Source organism: Ictidomys tridecemlineatus, chromosome 5 (genome assembly GCF_052094955.1).
Source record: "Ictidomys tridecemlineatus isolate mIctTri1 chromosome 5, mIctTri1.hap1, whole genome shotgun sequence".
Lineage (NCBI taxonomy): Eukaryota > Metazoa > Chordata > Mammalia > Rodentia > Sciuridae > Ictidomys > Ictidomys tridecemlineatus.
In genome coordinates, this window is record NC_135481.1 from 185,742,458 (window position 1) to 185,761,422 (window position 18,965).

At 47.3% G+C, this 18,965-nt stretch overlaps 2 protein-coding genes across 4 annotated transcripts in view; one reads left to right on the plus strand and one right to left on the minus strand.

Moving 5' to 3' along the window:
- Window positions 1–6,122, plus strand: part of Mybl2 (MYB proto-oncogene like 2) — a 34,913-nt gene extending 28,791 nt beyond the window's left edge. For all 3 annotated transcript variants that reach the window (XM_005327126.5, XM_078051822.1, XM_078051821.1), the window contains 5 exons: window positions 1,210–1,309; window positions 2,592–2,705; window positions 3,582–3,686; window positions 4,993–5,139; window positions 5,606–6,122. In XM_005327126.5, coding sequence (XP_005327183.2) covers window positions 1,210–1,309; window positions 2,592–2,705; window positions 3,582–3,686; window positions 4,993–5,139; window positions 5,606–5,734 — 595 coding nt within the window. In that variant the 3' untranslated portion in view covers window positions 5,735–6,122. The remainder of the gene's footprint in view (window positions 1–1,209; window positions 1,310–2,591; window positions 2,706–3,581; window positions 3,687–4,992; window positions 5,140–5,605) is intronic.
- Window positions 6,123–15,802: 9,680 nt separating this feature from the next.
- On the minus strand, window positions 15,803–16,252 carry Gtsf1l (gametocyte specific factor 1 like). Its single transcript, XM_078049015.1, has 2 exons — window positions 15,974–16,252; window positions 15,803–15,898 (listed from the first exon to the last, which is right to left on the minus strand). The coding sequence occupies exons 1-2, from the start codon at window positions 16,250–16,252 to the stop codon at window positions 15,803–15,805; spliced, it is 375 nt and encodes a 124-aa protein (XP_077905141.1).
- Window positions 16,253–18,965: the final 2,713 nt, after the last annotated feature.

Here is an 18,965-nt window from a genome sequence, read left to right on the forward strand (position 1 = left end):
TAAGCCCCTGTGTTGACCTCTGTGAGAACGTCATAAATTGTCTTCTGATTTGCTGTTGTGGTTTTCTGTGGTCTCCCACCCATTGAGCCCCCTGGTTTATAGCACTACATGTGCCACTTCCTGGCTGCCTTCCACATGCCTCTTCACTTCCACCCTCCTGAGTCTTCTGACACGCACGTGCACTTAGTCTTGCTGATGCGGTGGGTTAAAGAGACTCTGGAGTTCCCAGGTAGATGGAGTGTGGTTTGCACTGTGGGGTATGAAATTTGTCCAGGCATGGATGTCTGTCTTCACTCTTTTTTACAGAGGGGAGCTCAGTGTGGGGGAGGATAGAGGAAGGGAAGAGATTGTGGATCCCTGTTTGAGCTTTGAGTCCTGAGAAAGGAAGAAAGAGTGACCTGCATTGGGTCTGTCATCTCCCAGTGGAGTGGTTCAGGGTAAGGGAAGGGGCCAAAGAGGCACAGGTGGCCACATCCAGGAGTTGGCCTCTGCCCCTGAATTCTGATGAAATGTATCTTCTTCCTACTGTCATGGTCAGTGGGCAGTATCTCTAGGTGACCCAGGCCAAGTGGGCTTTGCATAGGAGTGTCATGTTCTGGGAGTCTGGTACCTGCTACCAGAGTTGAAGTTCCTGTTGCCCACCCTGGCCTCTCTCTGTTCCTGGCACTCTGGGGTGTGAAGTGCCACTTCTGTCCTCTTCCCCTTCCCCAGCAGGCTTCTCTGTCATAGGCAGAGAGCATTCTTGGAATTCTGTGTCTGAGGGAAGGGTCACAGTGGTTCTGCTTCTGGGCCAGGCTGTTTCTAGGTTTCTCACTACTCATGTGTTCCCTCCATATTTCTGTCCCCACCATGATGATTTTGGGGTGAGGCTCTGGCCTTACAATGTTGTCCCGAGGCTGCACAAGGATGTGGATTCATAGATTCTGGTTTTCCCACCCCACATCACCATGCCTGAAGCATGGCCACAGACTTGTTTCTGGAAAGTTCCAAGTCTGGACTATGACTGAGCATGATTCTTTGTCACTGTCTGGGTCTCCTGGCCCCCTTAAGATTCATTCCTATCTTTCCTGTTTCTGAACATGGCCCTTCCTGTGGGCCCTGACCTGGAGCCGAGGGGCAGGGAGCTGGGCGGGATCTCCAGCCACTGGGCCCAAGGGAAGGTGGAAGTCTGCCCCCTCACTGAGCCTGCCTCTCTCTGGTCCATGGCAGGTTTGTAACCCCAGATCAGAAGTACTCCATGGACAACACTCCCCACACGCCAACCCCGTTCAAGAACGCCCTGGAAAAGTATGGACCACTGAAGCCCCTGGTATGTAGTTGGTCACTGTTCTGGTCTTTGAGTGGTGGGCTCATCCAACGTGTGGGTCACAGGGCCCTTCCACTCTGAGATCTCCGGATTTTTCTCTCCTAAGATGTGGATGTCCTGTTTTTATCGATGAGGACAGCAGGGCTATCTCTAATCACCTTGATGACATTTCCTGAGCACCTCCAGTGTTTTGGACAGGTGCTGGGATTTGTGACAGTGTGTAGATCGTGGAGGAGGGTAGTACACATGTGACACATGAATGGCTGCATTGCTTTCAGTGTACAGTGCAGGCTGGGAAGAGAAGGGTGGGTATTGGAGAGCTGAAGGATGTTTCAGGTCCCGTGCCTGCTTCTGAGCAGGGGCAAGTTGCCCCCACCCTGGAGCCTGTTGCCTGCAGAACACAGGAAAGGCACCAGGGCTGCGATGGCAGGTGAGGAAGCCCCTGCTGGGTATTTCCCCATCCTCCTCCAAGTCGATGGCTTTCCCTGGGAAAAAAAGAAATAGCCAGCATCCTTCAGGGGCATTCTGAAACTAGAGGGTAGTCGGGAGCTGGGGGGAGTAGAGAGGGGTGGCTGCAGAGAAGCCTTTGTCTGTGAACAAAGTCTGCAGCACCTCTGGCCTCACTGTGTGCAGCCTCCTGTGAAGCCTGTGGGGCTGGGGTCCCCATCCTGCAATGGAGGACTCCACTGAATTAGGTGGAGTTTCTAGGGACCATGTGGCATGTACAAGCTAGCACTGCCCTCTCCCGCTGCAGTACAGATGTACTGGGCCTTTTTATTTTGAGACAGGGTTTTATTAAGTTGCCCAGGCTGACCTCAAACTTGTGATCCTCCTGCTGGGGTCAGGCATGTATCACTGCGCCCTACACTCTCCACTTCCAGGAGGCTGGAGAGATTGCTGAAACCCCAGGCCTGAGCAAGGGAGATGGATCCACATGTCCCTGTTAGTGTGTAGCAGAGGCAGATGGCCTTGGGCAGGTGCTTGACCTCAGGTCTGAGTTTCTGCCTTGGGGAGACCAGTTATTACATAGGACTGTGGGAGTTTCTGTGGAGTATGGGGGTGCTCTCAGCCATGGCATCCTTGGGGACTGAGGTCTCTGTCCACTTGTCCAAGGCAGGACAGTTAATGGTTGAGAATGATGTGCGAGATTAGCGTCCTGGCACAGGCTTGCTTCCCGTCTGGCCCAGCTGTGACTGACCCCACTGTCCTGTGAGCAGGCTGTGTCCCATACCCAGACAGCCTGCGTGCAAGACCTCACACAGACCACCTCTGCCCCTGCCCACAGCCCCAGACCCCGCACCTGGAGGAAGACTTGAAGGAGGTGTTGCGTTCCGAGGCTGGCATTGAGCTCATTATCGAGGATGACACGAGGCCTGAGAAACAGAAGAGGAAGCCCGGAGTGAGTGGTGGGGGTACCCGGTCCCTGCTCCCAGTCTAGGCATGGGGAGCTAGAGCCATGGGGAGGAACTTAGCCCTGGGGACACTTGGTCAAAGTGGGGTGACTTATTGATTGACAAGTGAGGCCCTAGAATTTTACCTGGACTCTCCCCTTCCCACTGTGAGTGGTAGACTTGTTTGTCCTGTGTTGTGATAGGACTCTTCTGCCATGGGCCCTGGGCTGGCTGTAGTGGCTGCAGTAGTGACAGGACCTAGTCACACCTTCATAGAGTTCAGCGGGTAGAGTCACATGCTCAGCGGATATCCCATGACCATCTGAGTCCCTGTGGGATGAAGGGCAGTAGAAGGGGACTCAGATTCCTAGGGCCTTCTTTAGATGGGAAGAGCTAGCCAGGCAAGGGAGAGGGGCCATTGAGCAGGATGGGGCATTGTTTCAGGGAGGCAGAGCAGGGAGACACACCTGGGTGAGGGGCAAGGACTGTTCTTAGGCTGGCACAGATGCCAAGCTTAGCCAGCCTCCTCCTGCTGCACCGCCTGTCTCTGCCAGTCCTGTTTAGAGGCATGCTTGGTGTGATAGAAGCTGGGGTGGGGAGGCTATGTGTGGCCTCTCAGGGTTGAAGAGCAGGCTTCTTAGTAGGCATACGTTCATGTTGTGTCCTATTCACTATCACAGTGTCCTGCAGGACGGGGTCCACGTGGGTGTGGAATCTGTACCAGGGCTGAGGGGTCCCACCCCCATGTTCTTAACAAGTCCCCACCAACTAGACCTCACTCGACTCCAGTGTGGCAGGGCCTGGTTCCATGACAATCTCTGACAAGGGCCATCAAGGTGCAGACTGTAGGAATCCCTAACCACCTCCTTTCTCCCCAACCACAGCTGCGGAGGAGTCCCATCAAGAAAGTTCGAAAGTCCCTGGCTCTTGACATCGTGGATGAGGATGTGAAGCTGATGATGTCTACACTGCCCAAGGCTCTGTCCTTGGTAAGGGGTCAGCTGTGGCCATACTGTCTCAGGGCCACAGAGGCTCTTCTGCCCTGGGGAGGGTAGGGTAGTTTCCCCGGGAGCCTCCTGCCTCTGCAGCTGTTTGGTCAGTGTCAGTTGCAGTGGTCTGTGGATCCTCAGACTGGACTTAGAAGGGCGGGGCCTTGCAGGAAGGGGGCAGGCAGGGAAGGGTGAGTCTGTTTCTCTCCAACCCCCTGCCCCCTCTGCCCTCCCTGGCTGCACTGGCAGCTCTGTCTCTCACAGGTTTTATTTGGTGGGAGTTGCACTGCTAGAATACCATGGTTTCTAAACCATGGGTCTGGGGTCCCCAGCACCCTTCCTTGCATTATGTAACCCTGCAGAGGGTCAATGATGTGTCTCAAGGCATGGCCAGGTGGTTGGGACACATCAGCCCTGGGGTGGGTGCCATCTGGTTCCCAAGCCAATGGGCTTCCTGTGCTAGGTCTGGCTGACCTCAGCTAGGTTAGTGCTTACACAGAATATGGGTCCCCAGAAACCATGTTGTGCTAGTGACCCTTTGTAGCTGAGGATAGGGTGAGCCTGTCCTGTCCTGATCCCCAGTAGGGAGACAGAATAGTAGTGGGTCATGACCAGAGAGGTTAAGAATCAACTGATCGTGTCTTGAAATTAGACTGCTGCTCCTGTGGTCCTTTTCCTGGCAGAAAAGTCTCACTGTGTCTGGGGACCCCACCAGGCTGGCGTATGTCTTTTTTTTTTTTTTTTTTTTTTGGTGCTGGAAATCAAACCCAGGGCCTTATGCACGCTGGGCACACACACTATACTGAGATAGGCCTGTGAAATAATTTCCCAAAGCACCTGCATCTGGGGTGGGGGGTCCTGGGCTTGAGTCCTGATGCCACCACTTATTCTCTGGGGTCTTCACTGTAAAAGGGCACTATACAAGACCAGGTGGACTGTTGGGAGCAAAGAGCCAAGCAGAGCAGTGAGGCTGGATAGGTGGGAGGGGGGTTTGGTTTGCTGCATCTCCTTGATGTTGGTAAAATATTTTTGGTACCAGGAAAGCTAGATGGCATGTTGGCCCTGGAGCTCCACAAGAAAGGGCCAGCATTTCTGTTGGCTGGGTGCAGGGCTCTGAGAGGGCACTTTGCAAATGCCCTTAAAAGATTGGGTGGATTCATTAAACCACATCTGAAAGAGGAAGTTAACATCCTTCCCAGAATCTCAGCAGCCAGGAGGTGCGGCGCCAGGCTGTGATTCTGGGTTTTTCTTCCTGGCTCACTAACAACTTGTAGCTAAATGCTGACTGACTTGGTTTTGATTGCAGCCAGCAAATGTCCCATCCAGCTCCTCCAGCCTCTCCTTGCCAGGTGTCAAAGAAGACAACAGCTTGCTCAACCAGGGCTTCCTACAGGCCAAGCCTGAGAAGGTGGTAGCCCAGAAGCCCCGAGGCCACTTTCCAGCCCCTGCCCCTGTGAGTGCTAATCCACCTCCGTTGGGTCTGTTCTGCTGCCTTCTTCACCTCAGGGCCTTTCCACAGTTCTTCTCTCTGCCTGAGTGCTGCCCTGCTGTATGTCTGATACCTTACTTCTGTGATCTCAATCCAGGCATCACTTCCTCGGGGAAGCCTTCTTCGACCTCACTCTGGAGAGACTCTCCTGCCCACAGTCCCCCCTCTGACCTGGGTCTCACTTATAGCTGAGTCATTGTTTGGTTTGCTTACTCTTCATCTCTATCCTCACCAACTTCCTGCTTCACAATTGAAGCCCACAGATGTGGAGCCACTAACTCAGGGCCCCCCAGGAAAGTCTCAGGACAAGGTGGCTTTCGGATTCTAGAGGGAGAGTCATAGAAATGTCCCAGACCCCCTGACCAGCAGGGCCCCAAAGGTTTGCTGGGAGCATGCTGTCCTGGATGGTAACCCTCTTGCCTTCTCCCAGATGACCAGCGCCTGGAAGACAGTGGCCTGCGGGGGGACCAGGGATCAGCTCTTCATGCAGGAAAAAGCCCGGCAGCTTCTGGGCCGCCTGAAGCCCAGCCACACATCGCGTACCCTCATCTTGTCCTGAAGGGCCTGGAGGGCACGTACCTGTTTCTCATGTTTACAGGGGTTGGGGGTGGTGGAGGGGTCTGGATTCAAGAGTCACATTCAAGTGAGACCAACTACAGGGAGCCTTCTGCCACCAGCCCCTCTTCTACTGACTGCTCAGGTGGTGACAGGAGGGCCACACACTGTCCTGTCACCAAATCCTGGTGCTAACAGAACAAAGTCCCACTCCTGGGCCTGCCTGTCCCCCCCAGTGCCACAGGGAGCAAGCCTTATTGCCTTCTCCCAAGTTCAGGCCTAGGTCAGGCCTGGCCTCATCTCAGACCCCTGCGTGGGACAGGGCTGGGTGCTCTTTTTCTCAACCTCTGTTGGTACTTTTTCTTGCAAAAATAAAATTGCCTTTCTCCTTGTGCTGCTCTGGACTCTTCTTTCTCTTGGGCCCTCGTCCTGAGAATGCAGTCTTGCCTGTACATCCTGGGCCTAGGTGCTCTGGACCCTTTTCCCCAGAGGGTCTCAGTGATCAGGAAGCAGGTTCTCTTGGCTTTGCTCCCAGTGGGCATCTCTGCCGAGCTCTCAGAACTCTTGGCCCAAAATGGGGTGGGATTGGACAGGGTGGGAGAGTGCAGTGGGGTGGTACATTTGAACCTTGCATGACACTGGCCGTGAATTCACCTGGCATCAAACCAGCCATTGCTTTAAGCTGAGCCAAGGATCCAGGTGCTGTTTGAGCATGACCTGGGGCACCTCAGTTCTAGTGGGACTCTGCAGCCATGAGAGAACTTGGTCATGGGGATTGGTCCAGGGTTGGTGTCTTCCCAGACCAGTGTGAGGGGCAGAGGCTGGGAGTAGAGGGGTAGGAGTGCTGGGCTCTGCCTGGGAGTGGGCAGGTGTTTTCTAGTTAAGATTGTGGCTGATGAGTGCCCTGACAGGGTCCAGGTGCTGGCCTGCCATTTGATGGCTAACATGTTCTCCAGGTGAGCTTGAGAGGCCAACACAAAAGCTGGGGGCTAGTTCATTCAGTAATGATAAGTAGCCCAGTGAGTCACTGCTTCCTGCAGCTACATGCTTGGGTGAGTCATATGACTTGCTGCGCCCAATGGGACTTTGAGAATCTGTGAGGGAGACAAGAATTCCCACTGTCCCAGGTGAGAATGGGAGCAAGGCCAGCCTCACCTGATGTGGCAGGCCAGAGGGACTGCCCAACTGATCACAGACTTGGGAGAAATGGTACATCTGTATGGTTCTGTCTGGTGAAGTTGTGTTGTGGGTGGCTTGTTACACAGCAGAAACTGATAACAGACGCTGGCATGGGGGCTGGGGTGTGGGGCACTTGTGGGGCCCGGGATCAGTCAAGAGTCTTGGCTTTCCTGGGTCAGGAGAAGGCCAGAGCTGATGGCTTGAGCCTGGGTTTGGGCCAACAGGGGGCAGGGGGATGGGGGAGGCTTGGCTGTGAGAGGCTTGCCTGGAAGAATGGTATTCACCAAGGAAGTCTCCGGGCTTGGTGAAGCAGGGAGGTGACACTCTGGGGGGCTGTTGGGGATAAATGTTAAGGTGCAGGGTATTGGTTTAGGGTGATGTTTGAGACATTGGAGCACATTTCCTTGCATATCTTTCTATTATTAGTGTTTTTTGTCATGCTGGGGATCGAACCTAAGACCTCATGCATACATTTGGTGTTTCAGCCTACCCTGCTCTATATTTGTCTTTTTTTTTTTTTTTTTAAAGAGAGAGTGAGAGAGGAGAGAGAGAGAGAGACAGAGAATTTTTTTTTAATATTTTATTTTATTTTTTTTAAGTTCTCGGCGGACACAACATCTTTTGTTGGTATGTGGTGCTGAGGATCGAACCCGGGCCGCACGCATGCCAGGCGAGCGCGCTACCACTTGAGCCACATCCCCAGCCCCGAGAGACAGAGAATTTTTAATATTTATTTTTCAGTTCTCGGCGGACACAACATCTTTGTTGGTATGTGGTGCTGAGGATCGAACCCAGGTTGCACGCATACCAGGCGAGCGCGCTACCGCTTGAGCCACATCCCCAGCCCTATTTGTCTTTTTTTAATTATAGAAAAACTTACATAGAATTTAAATGATATTCATAAATATATAAATCGAAATGGAGAAGCTTCCTCTCAACCTCCATGCCTGTTTTCCTCAGAGGGAACAACAACTAAGGGCTAATGAGATACTGAATTGTGCAGATGGATGACTTTAGACCTTGGTCGAATGCAGCCTACGACTCAGGCCCCAAGACTCAGGTCTCAGGTGGCCTGAGATGCTGCATTTCTGAGAAGCTTGTAGGTGGTGCAAGCTGGGCATGGCACTTGGTGAACCACTGAGCCAATGTGCTCCCATCCCTTCTGCAGGCTGGGCTCAGTTTTTATGTTCTATTTTCTTCTTCCTCTTTTTTTACTACTGGGGATTGAAACAGTGGGGCTTAACCACCGAACCACATCCGTAGCCCTTTTTATTTATTTATTTTTTTAATTTTGAGACTGGATCTCATTAAGTTGCTTAGGGCTTTGCTAAGTGGCTGAGGCTGACTCTGAATTTGCAATCCTTGCCGCAGCCTCTGGAGGGATTACAGGCATGCATGACTGTGCCTGGTTCTGTTAATTGTGGCGAAAACACATATCAAAAAAATTTTAAAACACAATAAAAAAATTTTTTTTTTCTTAATACTGGGGATTGAACCTAGGGCCTTGTACATGTGAGGCAAGTGCTCTACACCTGAGCTACTAACCCTTCTTAAGGTCTTTATTCTGAGACAGGGTCTCACTGAGTTGCCCTGACTGGCCTTGAACTTTTGATACTCCTGCCTCAGCTTCCTTAGTAGGAGTGTGGGACCATACTGGAGTGTGTGACCATACCTGGCTTCCATTGTACTCTTTAATAAGTCTAGTTCAGCAGAACTCAGGGCAACCAATCTCCAGACCATTTTCATTTTGCAAAATTGAAACTGTACCCATCTAAACAAAGTATGCCTGCTCCATCTTCCCTTAGCCCCTGGTAACCACCATTCCACTTCCTGTCTCTGAGTTTGATTATATTTTTAATTGATTTTATTTTTAAAATACATGACAGTGGTCTGAGTTTGACTATTATAAGGACCTCATGTACATGGAATTGCATAGAATTTATCCTTTAGTGACCGGCTTATTTCACTTAGCAATGTCCTCCAGATTCATTCCTGTGATAGCATGTGTCAGAATTTTCTTCCTTGGGCCAGGTTTGTGGCTCAGTGGTGGAGCACTTGCCTAGCACTGGTGAGGCACTGAGTTCAATCCTCAGCACCACATAAAGATAAATAAAAGTATTCTGTCCATAAATAAATAACTAAATACACACACACACACACACACACGAACTTTCTTCCTTTGAAGGCTGAGTTTTTTGTTGTTGTTGTTTTTGGTTTTGGTACTGGGGATTGAACCCAGGGGCGCTCAACCATTGAGACACATCCCCAGCCCTATTTTGTATTTTATTTAGAGACGGTCTCGCTGAATTGCTTAGTGCCTTGCCTTTGCTGAGGCTGGCTTTGAACTCTCAATCCTCCTGCCTCCACCTTCCGAACCCCTGGGATTATAGGCATGGGCCATCGTACCTAACTGAAGGCCGAATCTTATTCCATTGAATGGATATATCACATTCTTGTTTATTGGTTGATCTGTGTCAATGGCCCTTGGGCTGGTTCAATATTTTGGCCAATGTAACACTGCTATGAATATGAGTGCACAAATGTGGTCAAGATGCTACTTTTGATTCTTTTGGCAATCAGAAGTCAACTGGTGGGACAGAATAGTTTATGCTTTGCTTCCATTCCGTTTTCAATATTTGCAGGAAGAGCTACATGCTGGTAGATTAGGCTATGCCTCGATGGTGACTCTCTGAGGCCACCTGGTGTCCACTGGTGGCCTTGCAGCAGGAGATTAAACAGGAAAGCCCTTGAAAACTTTTCCTGAATTTTAGGCCCCCTCTTCAGCGTTCTTACCAAGAGTTTTCTGGTCTTTGCTTTAACACTTCTGTTAATGGGAGAGGTGACTGTTACTTGATGTCAAGTCCATTTCTGGAAATCAATTGTGAATTCTATGTTTGGAAGGAAAAGAAATCTCCCCCTTGTAATATCTAGAACAGCAGAAATAGTTAAGGGACACAGGAAGCTGGTTCATAGGGAAACGCTTCCCAGACAGGTAGACCAGGAGTCGCTTGAGAGAGTGAGCCACTTTCTCAGGGGTCCCCAGAGCGAGTCTCATCTGTTTTATTGTCTCTAGAGATGACAGCAGTGTTGTTTTAAGCCCCTCTAGGTTGAGTTTGGGGTTTTCACCTTTAGCCAGGTGTGTTTGAAAGCAACTAAAATTGAGTTTCACTGAGTTGGGAATCAAACTTTTCATTGCTAAGACTAGTGGTCTCACCTAGTCAGGAATAAGGTATGACTTGTGTATTAACTGGTGCCGACCTGCAGGTGTGCAGGTGAAAGTTATGTAATGGTCTCTACCAAGGATGGGCAAGCCTGAGTCACATGCCCCTTGGGAAGGGGTAATTGGAAGGATGTCCGTCTTCTTCATGAGAGCCCCTGCACCCTGCTCAGCCAGCATCAGCACAAGCCTAGTACACAGTCAGTGCTCAGTAATGGTTCTGTCCTGCCAATGGGGCAGAGAAAGTCCCAGGGCAGCCAGGACCAAAGTGGTGGAGAAGGCTTTGTTATTTATTGTTGTTAATTTTTAACTTAATTCTACTATAGTCAGGAGACATGGTCTGTTTAGATCCCAATCTAAAATTTGTTGACTTGCTTAATGGTCGAGCATATGATCAATATTTTAAATTTCTTTTATGCATCTGAAAAGAATGCATAAAAGAAATTTTTTTAAAAATTAAAAAGCTAGGGAAGTATCCCCTTTTTTCTAGGTTAGGTCATTTGTTCATGCTATGTTACACAAATATTCAATATCCTGTGTTTATTATTATTTTTCTCTGCTTGTTTTTGGGGACTTAGATTAGCCAGACCCCGAATGATACATGATAAGAATATTGTTTTAAAAGATTGTATATTGGGACGGTTTTGTTACTTGGCATTATTGTCACAATAACTAGCTGATACAGAAGAGAGACTTGTGTCTACTATAAAACCCTGAGGAAAATGCAGGATGTGTCCTGGGCTCAAACAGGTGGGGGAGGATCTTAGGAACCTTGGGGGTTTCTAGAACTTTGCTAGAAACAAGTGGGATAAAGGATTCTGGAATCCAAAGCCATTGTGACTATGCTGTGTCTTGGTTGTTCCTAGGGCTGGAGGCACCTGACAAAAGCAGGGGTCCTAGCCTCTGGCACCCTCCTTGCTCCTCCTGGTAGCCCCAGATAGAGCTCTGACTCTGGTTCCCATAGACCTGGGTGTGAATCCCAGTGTGGCTATTACTAATTGTGTGTCTCTTCACTGCATTAGTCCTTGGGTCCTCTGCTATAAAATGGAGAATCCCTAAATTTTCAGAGCTGTTGAAGGGATTCGAGAGAACAGTGACACACACTTGATGCTCAGATAAATGCAGATAAATCATAAAATAATTTGTACCTGCCCTTGAAGGGCAGGTACTAGAATATGGCAAGTCAGGACTTGAGCCCTGTCTTGGACCTCAAGGCCAGCACCCCAGTGGGCCCTGTTCTGTGTCATCACTAGTGTCATAGTTACCAACCATGCAGGAGTGTGGTGAGGCAGGAAAACATAAGCATTAAAGGTTCAGTTTTCAAAAACTTTCTGAGGAAGTGCAACATACATACTGAAAACAGTACCAACTCCAAGTGGGTGCAGGTAAAGGTTCACAAAGTGAACAGACTCATGTAACGGTTCCCAGACCAAACCCCAGAACTGGACCAGCGCCTAGGGACCCTCTCCCCACCCACCAGGGGTAACCACCATCCTGACTCCAACACTGTAGATTTCTTTTTCTTAAGTGTGTGTGAACTGAATTTCACATGATGTGAGGTTCAGCCAAGTTATCTGGGTAGTTTGTACATTCTTTGGTATCCGTTTTGTTTTTGACAATAATTGTAAATATTCATGGGGTGTGATGTGATGCTCTGATGTATGTACATATTGTGGAATGATTAAATCAAACTAACATCTATTATGTCACATACTTATGTTTATCCTTTTTTTTTTTTTTTGGTGGTGAGGATATTTAAAAATTTTCTTCAATTTTGAAATAGACGAAACTGCCTAGTATTCTTCCTATGACTTTCCCCCAGTTTACCCATACTCCCCAAGGGTGTGTGGATTGTGTCCAGCCTGGCTATTATATGAGCACCCTGCCTTCATAGTTTGGTGAGCTCTTGTGCTCATTACTGGATTCTACATATCTGAGAGTGGAATTGCTGGGGATGGGTTCCATTTATGTAGGGCACTTGCCACTCGCCAGCTTTGGGAACCACGGCAATTACTTAGCTACCCAGACTCACTTTTTGTATCTGAATTTGGAACTCAAGTATTGGGGGCCAAGGACTTCATATAATAATTTCTGTAAGACATCTGGCCCCAGGGCAACTCCTCTTTCTTCTCTCCTTCCTCTGCCCTAAGATTCAGTTTTCCACCAGGAACCTATTGTAGAGAACTTGTCTGCTACCTAGGACCATGACCTGTTCCCTAGCTCTCCTGTGTGGTCAGCTGCTGGGCAGCCTCAGCATTGCCGGCCATGGCCAGTCACTGCTAAGATTTTGTGATTGTTTTCCTGGGAACCAGCCGGCCAATTAGAGGCAAGGTATGAAGAATGAAGAGGGGAGGGAACAATTGGCTGAGCTCCAGCTCAGGAATTTTAGAACTGACATTCCTTTCTTGCCAGGTCATTCCCCCAGGTCTTCAGAGGAGAGTTGTATGTCTCTGTTTTTCCTTTTTTTTTTTTTTTTCTTTTCTTTTATTTTAGTACTGGGGATTGAATCCAAGGGTGTTCAACTACTGAGCCACATCCCCAGCCCTGGTTTTATATTTTATTTAAAGACAAGGTCTCATTGAATTGCTTAGAGCCTCATAAGTGGCTGAGGCTGGCATTGAACTTACGATTCTCCTGTTGGAGGTGCTGGGATTACAGATGTGTGCCACCATGCCTGGCACGCCCCTATATTTCTTTTCTTTTTTTAAGAAAATACCACCAACTCCAATTTTATTTTTTTAATATTTTTACTTTATTTTTATGTGGTGCTGAGGATCGAACCCAGGGCCTCGCATGTACTAGGTGAGCACACTACCACTGAGCCACGGCCCCAGCCCCCCTATATTTCTTGACTATTCCTTAAACACCCTGAGTCAGGCCAGAAGGTTGATGGGGCATTGAGTAGAAGCTGCCCACAGGGAGCTGTGGCAAGATGGAGCTTTCTGTCACTGTGTGTGGTGGCCTTCAGCATTGTGTGGAGGATTCTGAAGGGTATTGTCCAGGCTCCAGAGCTGTGATTGGTTAGTTATGGCTGGGAGGGCTTGGTGGTATTTACTACTATTTCTGGTTCAAAAGTATTGGCTATTGTGGATCAGAATTGACTTGTATTTGACTTAGTGCATTAAATGGAATGTTCATTTTTTCATCATTGACTCTTACCCCCTACATTTTTTGGCTGAATAATACCACCATTGTGACAGTTGTCAGCACTGAGGGCTTTTGTGATAGTTTTACATGGGTTGAATTATTTATTCCACCTCACAATCATAAGAATTCATTGTCCCTATTTTGTGGATGAAGAAACAATCAGAACTTAAGTAACTCCCCAAAGAAGTCCAGCAGGTAGCAGGCAGCAGAGCTGGGATTCAACTCAGAACAATGGGCTCAAGAGTCCATTCTGGTCCTGTTGCTCTTTGCTCTCTGCATTTAAGCCTTTTATTTTGAAATCATTTTAGACATACAGAAAGCTTGCAGAGATCATGTGCATAGTATTCACATACCCTTTACTCAACTACCCCTAACATTTGTATTAACAGAACAATGGTGCATTAGCAAATCCGAGAAGCTGGCTGGGGTCTAACACTGTTAACTCTAGGCTGCAGATTTCACCAGCTTTCCCACCCGCATCTTTTTCTGTTCTGGGATCCAATTGAAGATACCCCTGCATTTCATATATATTTAAAACGGTTCTTACCAGGGGAGATTTCAAACTGAGGTAAGAGTAGATGGCTGGGGTGTGGCTCAGTGGTAGCGTGTATGCTTAGTATGAGCAGAGCCGGGGGTTTTATCCCTAGTACCAAAATAAGAAAATAAATGTGAATAGAGTAAAAAAGTAAATTTGTAAAAAAAAGTAGAGAGAATGGTAAAATGTACCTGTCACTTATCAATAATGATTAATTCATGACTGATTTGTTTCCTTCATACCCCAAACAAGATTAATTTCTTTCTCCTGGTCCTATTGGCTCATAGTTTACTGATACATAATCTCCACATTGCTGTTTGTTCTCTGCTTCTTCTATGGCAATTGTCTAGTCCATGTACTTTTTTTTTTAATCACGCAGTTCCTAAGGCCAATGCCCAGAACTACTTTCTCTGTCCCTCTATTTTTCCCCCAAAGAAGAAATCTTAATTTCCTTCTTGGGAAAAAAAAAAGTATTAATAGAAACAGGTGAAATAGTAATAGAAGTGTGGGGTAGTCGGAAAGTTGTGATTATTTCTTCAAAAATTAGCAGTTAAGGTTTCCTCTTGAAAATTTTTCAAAAAGAAATCTTCTATCTGCTAGGGTTTTTTGTTTGTGTTTTTCTGTTCTTGGAACTGGGAATTGAACCAGGGGTGTTCTATCACTGAGCTCCATCCCCAGCCCTTTTTGTTTGTTTTTTTATTTTGAGGCAGGCTCTTTTTTTTTTTTTAATATTTATTTTTTAGTTCTCGGCGGACACAACATCTTTGTTGGTCGGGCCGCACGCATGCCAAGCGAGCACTTTACCGCTTGAGCCACATCCCCAGCCCCTTGAGGCAGGCTCTTGCTAAGTTGCCCAGGCTGGCCTTGAACTTGTGGTCCTCCTAATGCCTTAGACTTCTGAGTAGTGAAGCCACTGTGCCTGGCTTCCATCTGCTATTTTTAAAAACACATATTTTAATTTTTTGACCAGAGAAATACTCACATGTATTCTCTTCCCCATCCTGTGGTTCCCTAGTGGTCCTCCCTGGAAGCAACTGGGCTTAGTTACTAGGGAAGAGATCAGCAAACTTTTTTTTTTTTTAGTTGTGGATGGACACAAGACCTTTATTTTATTTATTTTTATGTGGTGCTGAGGATCAAGCCCAGTGCCTCACAGGTGCTAGACAAGTACTCTACCACTGAGCCCCAGCCCCAGCCCAAGGTTAGCAAATTTCCTATTGGGATCAGATGGTAAATATTTAATGCCTTGCGGGCAGAGAGCCCTGTTCTAGTGTATTCTTGAAGATCAATTTTATGCACCTATAAGTACGAACACAGGCCCATCTCTCCCCCCACTTCAACCCTGCAAAAGTGGTGGCATATCTACAGATCACCCTGGATTTGGTTTTTATCAGTTAAACTCAGGGATTGGGAAACTGTTTCCCACCAGCCAAATCCAGCCCACGGCTTGTTTCTGTAAATAGATTTATTGGAACCCCCTTTTCTCTTTAACACACCATCTGTGACTGCTTTTGTGCTATGGACAGGGCCGAGTTGTTGCCAGGTTTAGTCTGGCAAAGTTACAGAACTATTCAGCCAGCCCTTCCTTGTCAGTACCCAAAGAGCTTCTGCACTTGGCTCACGGCAGTGTACTCGCTCCCCGGAGGTTGCACCATAACTGACTTAGGCAGGCCCTCCTGGTGGACCGTCAGGTCATTCCTGACCTTTCTCTGCTGCGCAAGTCAGCTCAGTGATAGCAGTACCTACCCCATTGTCTACATGTGTGAGTGCATTTCCAGGATGGAGGCCGAGAAGCAGAACTGCTCCATCAAAGCCCATGTAGCTATTGCCACCTTGCCCTCCATGGAGGTCGACTTACATTCTAACCATGACAACCTACTGGGTGATGGGGGAGAAACACATCCGGGGCTTTTACTTTGCATGTCTTTTATTCTGATGAGCTGCATATCCTTTCATGCATTTGAGAGATGTGTGTTGTTCCTCCTGCTGGCAGTTTACTCTCCTGGTCTGAGGATCTTCTGGGGGTTGGTCTCCTCTCTCTCTGACTCTCTTGTGTCACTTTCACAAACAAGCTTTTGGGGAACAAAAGTCTTAAGGACAAACATGGGGTGGCAGTTAGCACCATCGACATTCCAGATATCTGGGTTGGAAAGCCAGGGAGAGACCTGCAGGGGGTCATCGTTTGGCTCTGAACTCGGAAGACTCACTTTCAGAGGGCTCAGGGTGTCCTCCTCCTCCACAGAGCTTCTGTTGACACAGGCAGCCTCGTGCTCCTCCAGCTTTTTGATGGGGACCACGTGGCAGGCATTGTATTTGCAGCTGGCCATCTTTTTGGCTTTCTTGGGGTTCTTTCTCCTGCATGATGCCAGGTGGTACTGGAATCTGCTGAGTGGGATTCGGTGGTGAGGATTGTAAGGGCAAATTTCTAAGGCTTCTGGCTCCATGAGACTTTGTTCTTCAAGTTGAGTATCCCACTGCCCAGAATCTAAATGAGATGCCCCTTGTGGAAAAGCCCTTTCGTAAGAAGGGTGGAGCTGTCCTCTGCCCCACGGGTGGCCCTTAGAACTCTGTAGGTGAAGGTCTGAACCTTTGAGCTTTGTCAGAAACAGCTCTGCAGAGAACAGAGTTCACACAGGCCCATGAAACAGAAGAACTACGCAAAGCAGACGCAAGAGCCCAAATCACAGCAGCCGCGCAGGGAGGTGAAGAAGCTATATGACCGCCCCCCCTTGACTCAGGGGGATGAGATGTGCTGTGTGATGTCAACGGGCGGTCACAATGGGCGCTGAAGTCATCAGGAAAAGGCTGCTGCTGGTCCATTGCTTGGGAGGGGTGCCTGGCTTTGGAGGAAAACATCCAAATTCTTCATGGCATGTATATTATCACTTGAGCCTTCTAACTCCTCACATTAGTTTACTAAATATTTACCATCTTATTTTGTGCTTTCTAACTCATTCTTTGGCCTTTTTTTCTCCTTCCTTCCCCTTTTGGCAGTGCTGGGGACTAAACCCAGGGTCAGGTGAATGCTAGTCAAATGCTACCAATGAGCTGTGCCCTACCCCCTTCTCTTATTTTATTTTGTTTATTTATTCATTTCATTTGGCACTGGGGATTGAACCCAGGAGGGCTTAACCATTGAGCATGTCTCCAGTCTTTTTTTTTTTCTTTCCTTATTTTAAATAGTTTAAAAAATCTTTCCATTTCCCCCTATAATTTTGCATACTTGCTAATGGTTTGGTGATTACAAATTAAAACATTCATAGATGACTCATTAAAGTTTGAAGTTAAATATTTTACCCTCTTCCTGGGTGGGAGTTTTTCTTTATTTCATCCTCTCTTGATTTATTATGATTTTATTCCCTGTGTTTTAAACTTAATTTAAAAAGCTTAGACATATTGTGATTGTCATTTTGTATTGTCAGTTTATTTCCATTTGTCTTTATTTCCTCCTGTCTTTGTTGTTGTTTTTCTTTTTCCTTGCACCATAGACCTATCAGTGGGATCTCTGTCTTTCTGCTTGACACTTAACTTTTATTTCTATAGCACAGTACTAGGGATTGAACCCAGGAATATCCTGCCACTGAACTACATCCCCAGCCCTTTTAATTTTTTTGAGACAGGATGTCACTAAGTAGCTGAGGCTGGTCTTGAACTTGCCATCCTCCTGCCTCAGCCTCCTGAGTAGCTGGGTTCACAAGAATGCACCACCATGCCTGGCTGAAGTTTATCATTTAGAATCTCCTCTTTTATCAAGAAGTTTATCACTTCTGATTCTGTTTGTCTGAAGATGTCTTTGATTCACCCTCTCTTTTTTTTTTTTTTTTGGTACTGGGATTGAACCCAGGAGCACTTAACCACTGAGCCACATCCCAGCCCTTTTTTGTATTTTATTGAGAGACAGGGTCTCACCAAGTTGCTTAGGGCCTTGCTAAGTTGCTGAGGCTGATATTGAACTTGTGATTCTCCTGTCTCAGCCTCCTGAGCCACTGGGATTACAGGCATGTGCCACGAGACCCAGCTGCCTAACTTGATATCTGTTATAAAGAATTTTTTTATCATTATTTTTGCTTTTTCTACAGTTTCATTAAGGTGTTGAGCTGTAGATTTTATTTATCTGTTGGCTTTCTTGGACCTGTAGATTGTTGTCTTTCATTAGTTTTGGAAATGTGCATCCCCTGTCTCTTTCAACTGGAGCCCCAGTGGTAGGCCTTCTCTCGCTATTCTCTCAGCATCTCACACCCTCTCTTCTGAATATTTTTTTCTCTGTGTGCTTCATTTAGGATAATTTCCTCTGTTCTATACTTTAGTACACTATTTCTTCTGTAGAGACCGATCTGCTGTTAAATTAACTCATTGGTTTTTAATTTTGGTTTTTATATTTTGTATTTCTAGAATTCTGGTTGCTTTTCTTTTTCTTTTGCATTTTTTATTTGTTCTTTTTAGTTATATATAACAGTATATATTTTGATATATTTATACAAACATGGAGTACATCTTATTCTAATTAGGATCCTAGTTTTGTTGTTTTTCAAAATTGCTAGATTACTTTTTATAGTTTCTCATTCCCTGAAGGTATTTTCAAGTTTGTCATTTTTTTTTTAAATATTTATTTTTTAGTTATCGGCGGACACAACATCGTTGTTTGTATGTGGTGCTGAGGATGGAACCCGGGCCGCACAAATGCCAGACGAGCACACTACCGCTTGAGCCACATCCCCAGCCCTCAAGTTTGTCATTTTTTAAAGCATGGTAAGTCGAGCTGTTTTCCAGGCTGTGTGGATCTGTTTTTGCAGGATTTCACTGTCCCCCTGAGCACTGATTGTCTTTAATGACTTACTCTTTGTTGTCCTTGAGAACTTATTTGTGGGGTTTTCACCAAACCTGAGAAAGATGAGCCTTTCTTCAAAGGGACTTTGCCAGGCAGAGCGTCCCTCAACCCACATCAGGGCTTCCTTAGCTAAGCCAGGCTCCTGCACCTGGTTATATTGGCATGTGGCCTGATTTGCGGCTTGTCGCCCGGCTTGTCTTCCACCATCCTGCTGCAGTGCTAAAGACCAAGGTGACTTTTCACAGTCTCCTTGGGGTGAGGAAGGATTTAGATCTACCCACCCATCCCTGAAAATGGAGCCCTTTGTTGTCCCAGCTTAATGTGGAAAA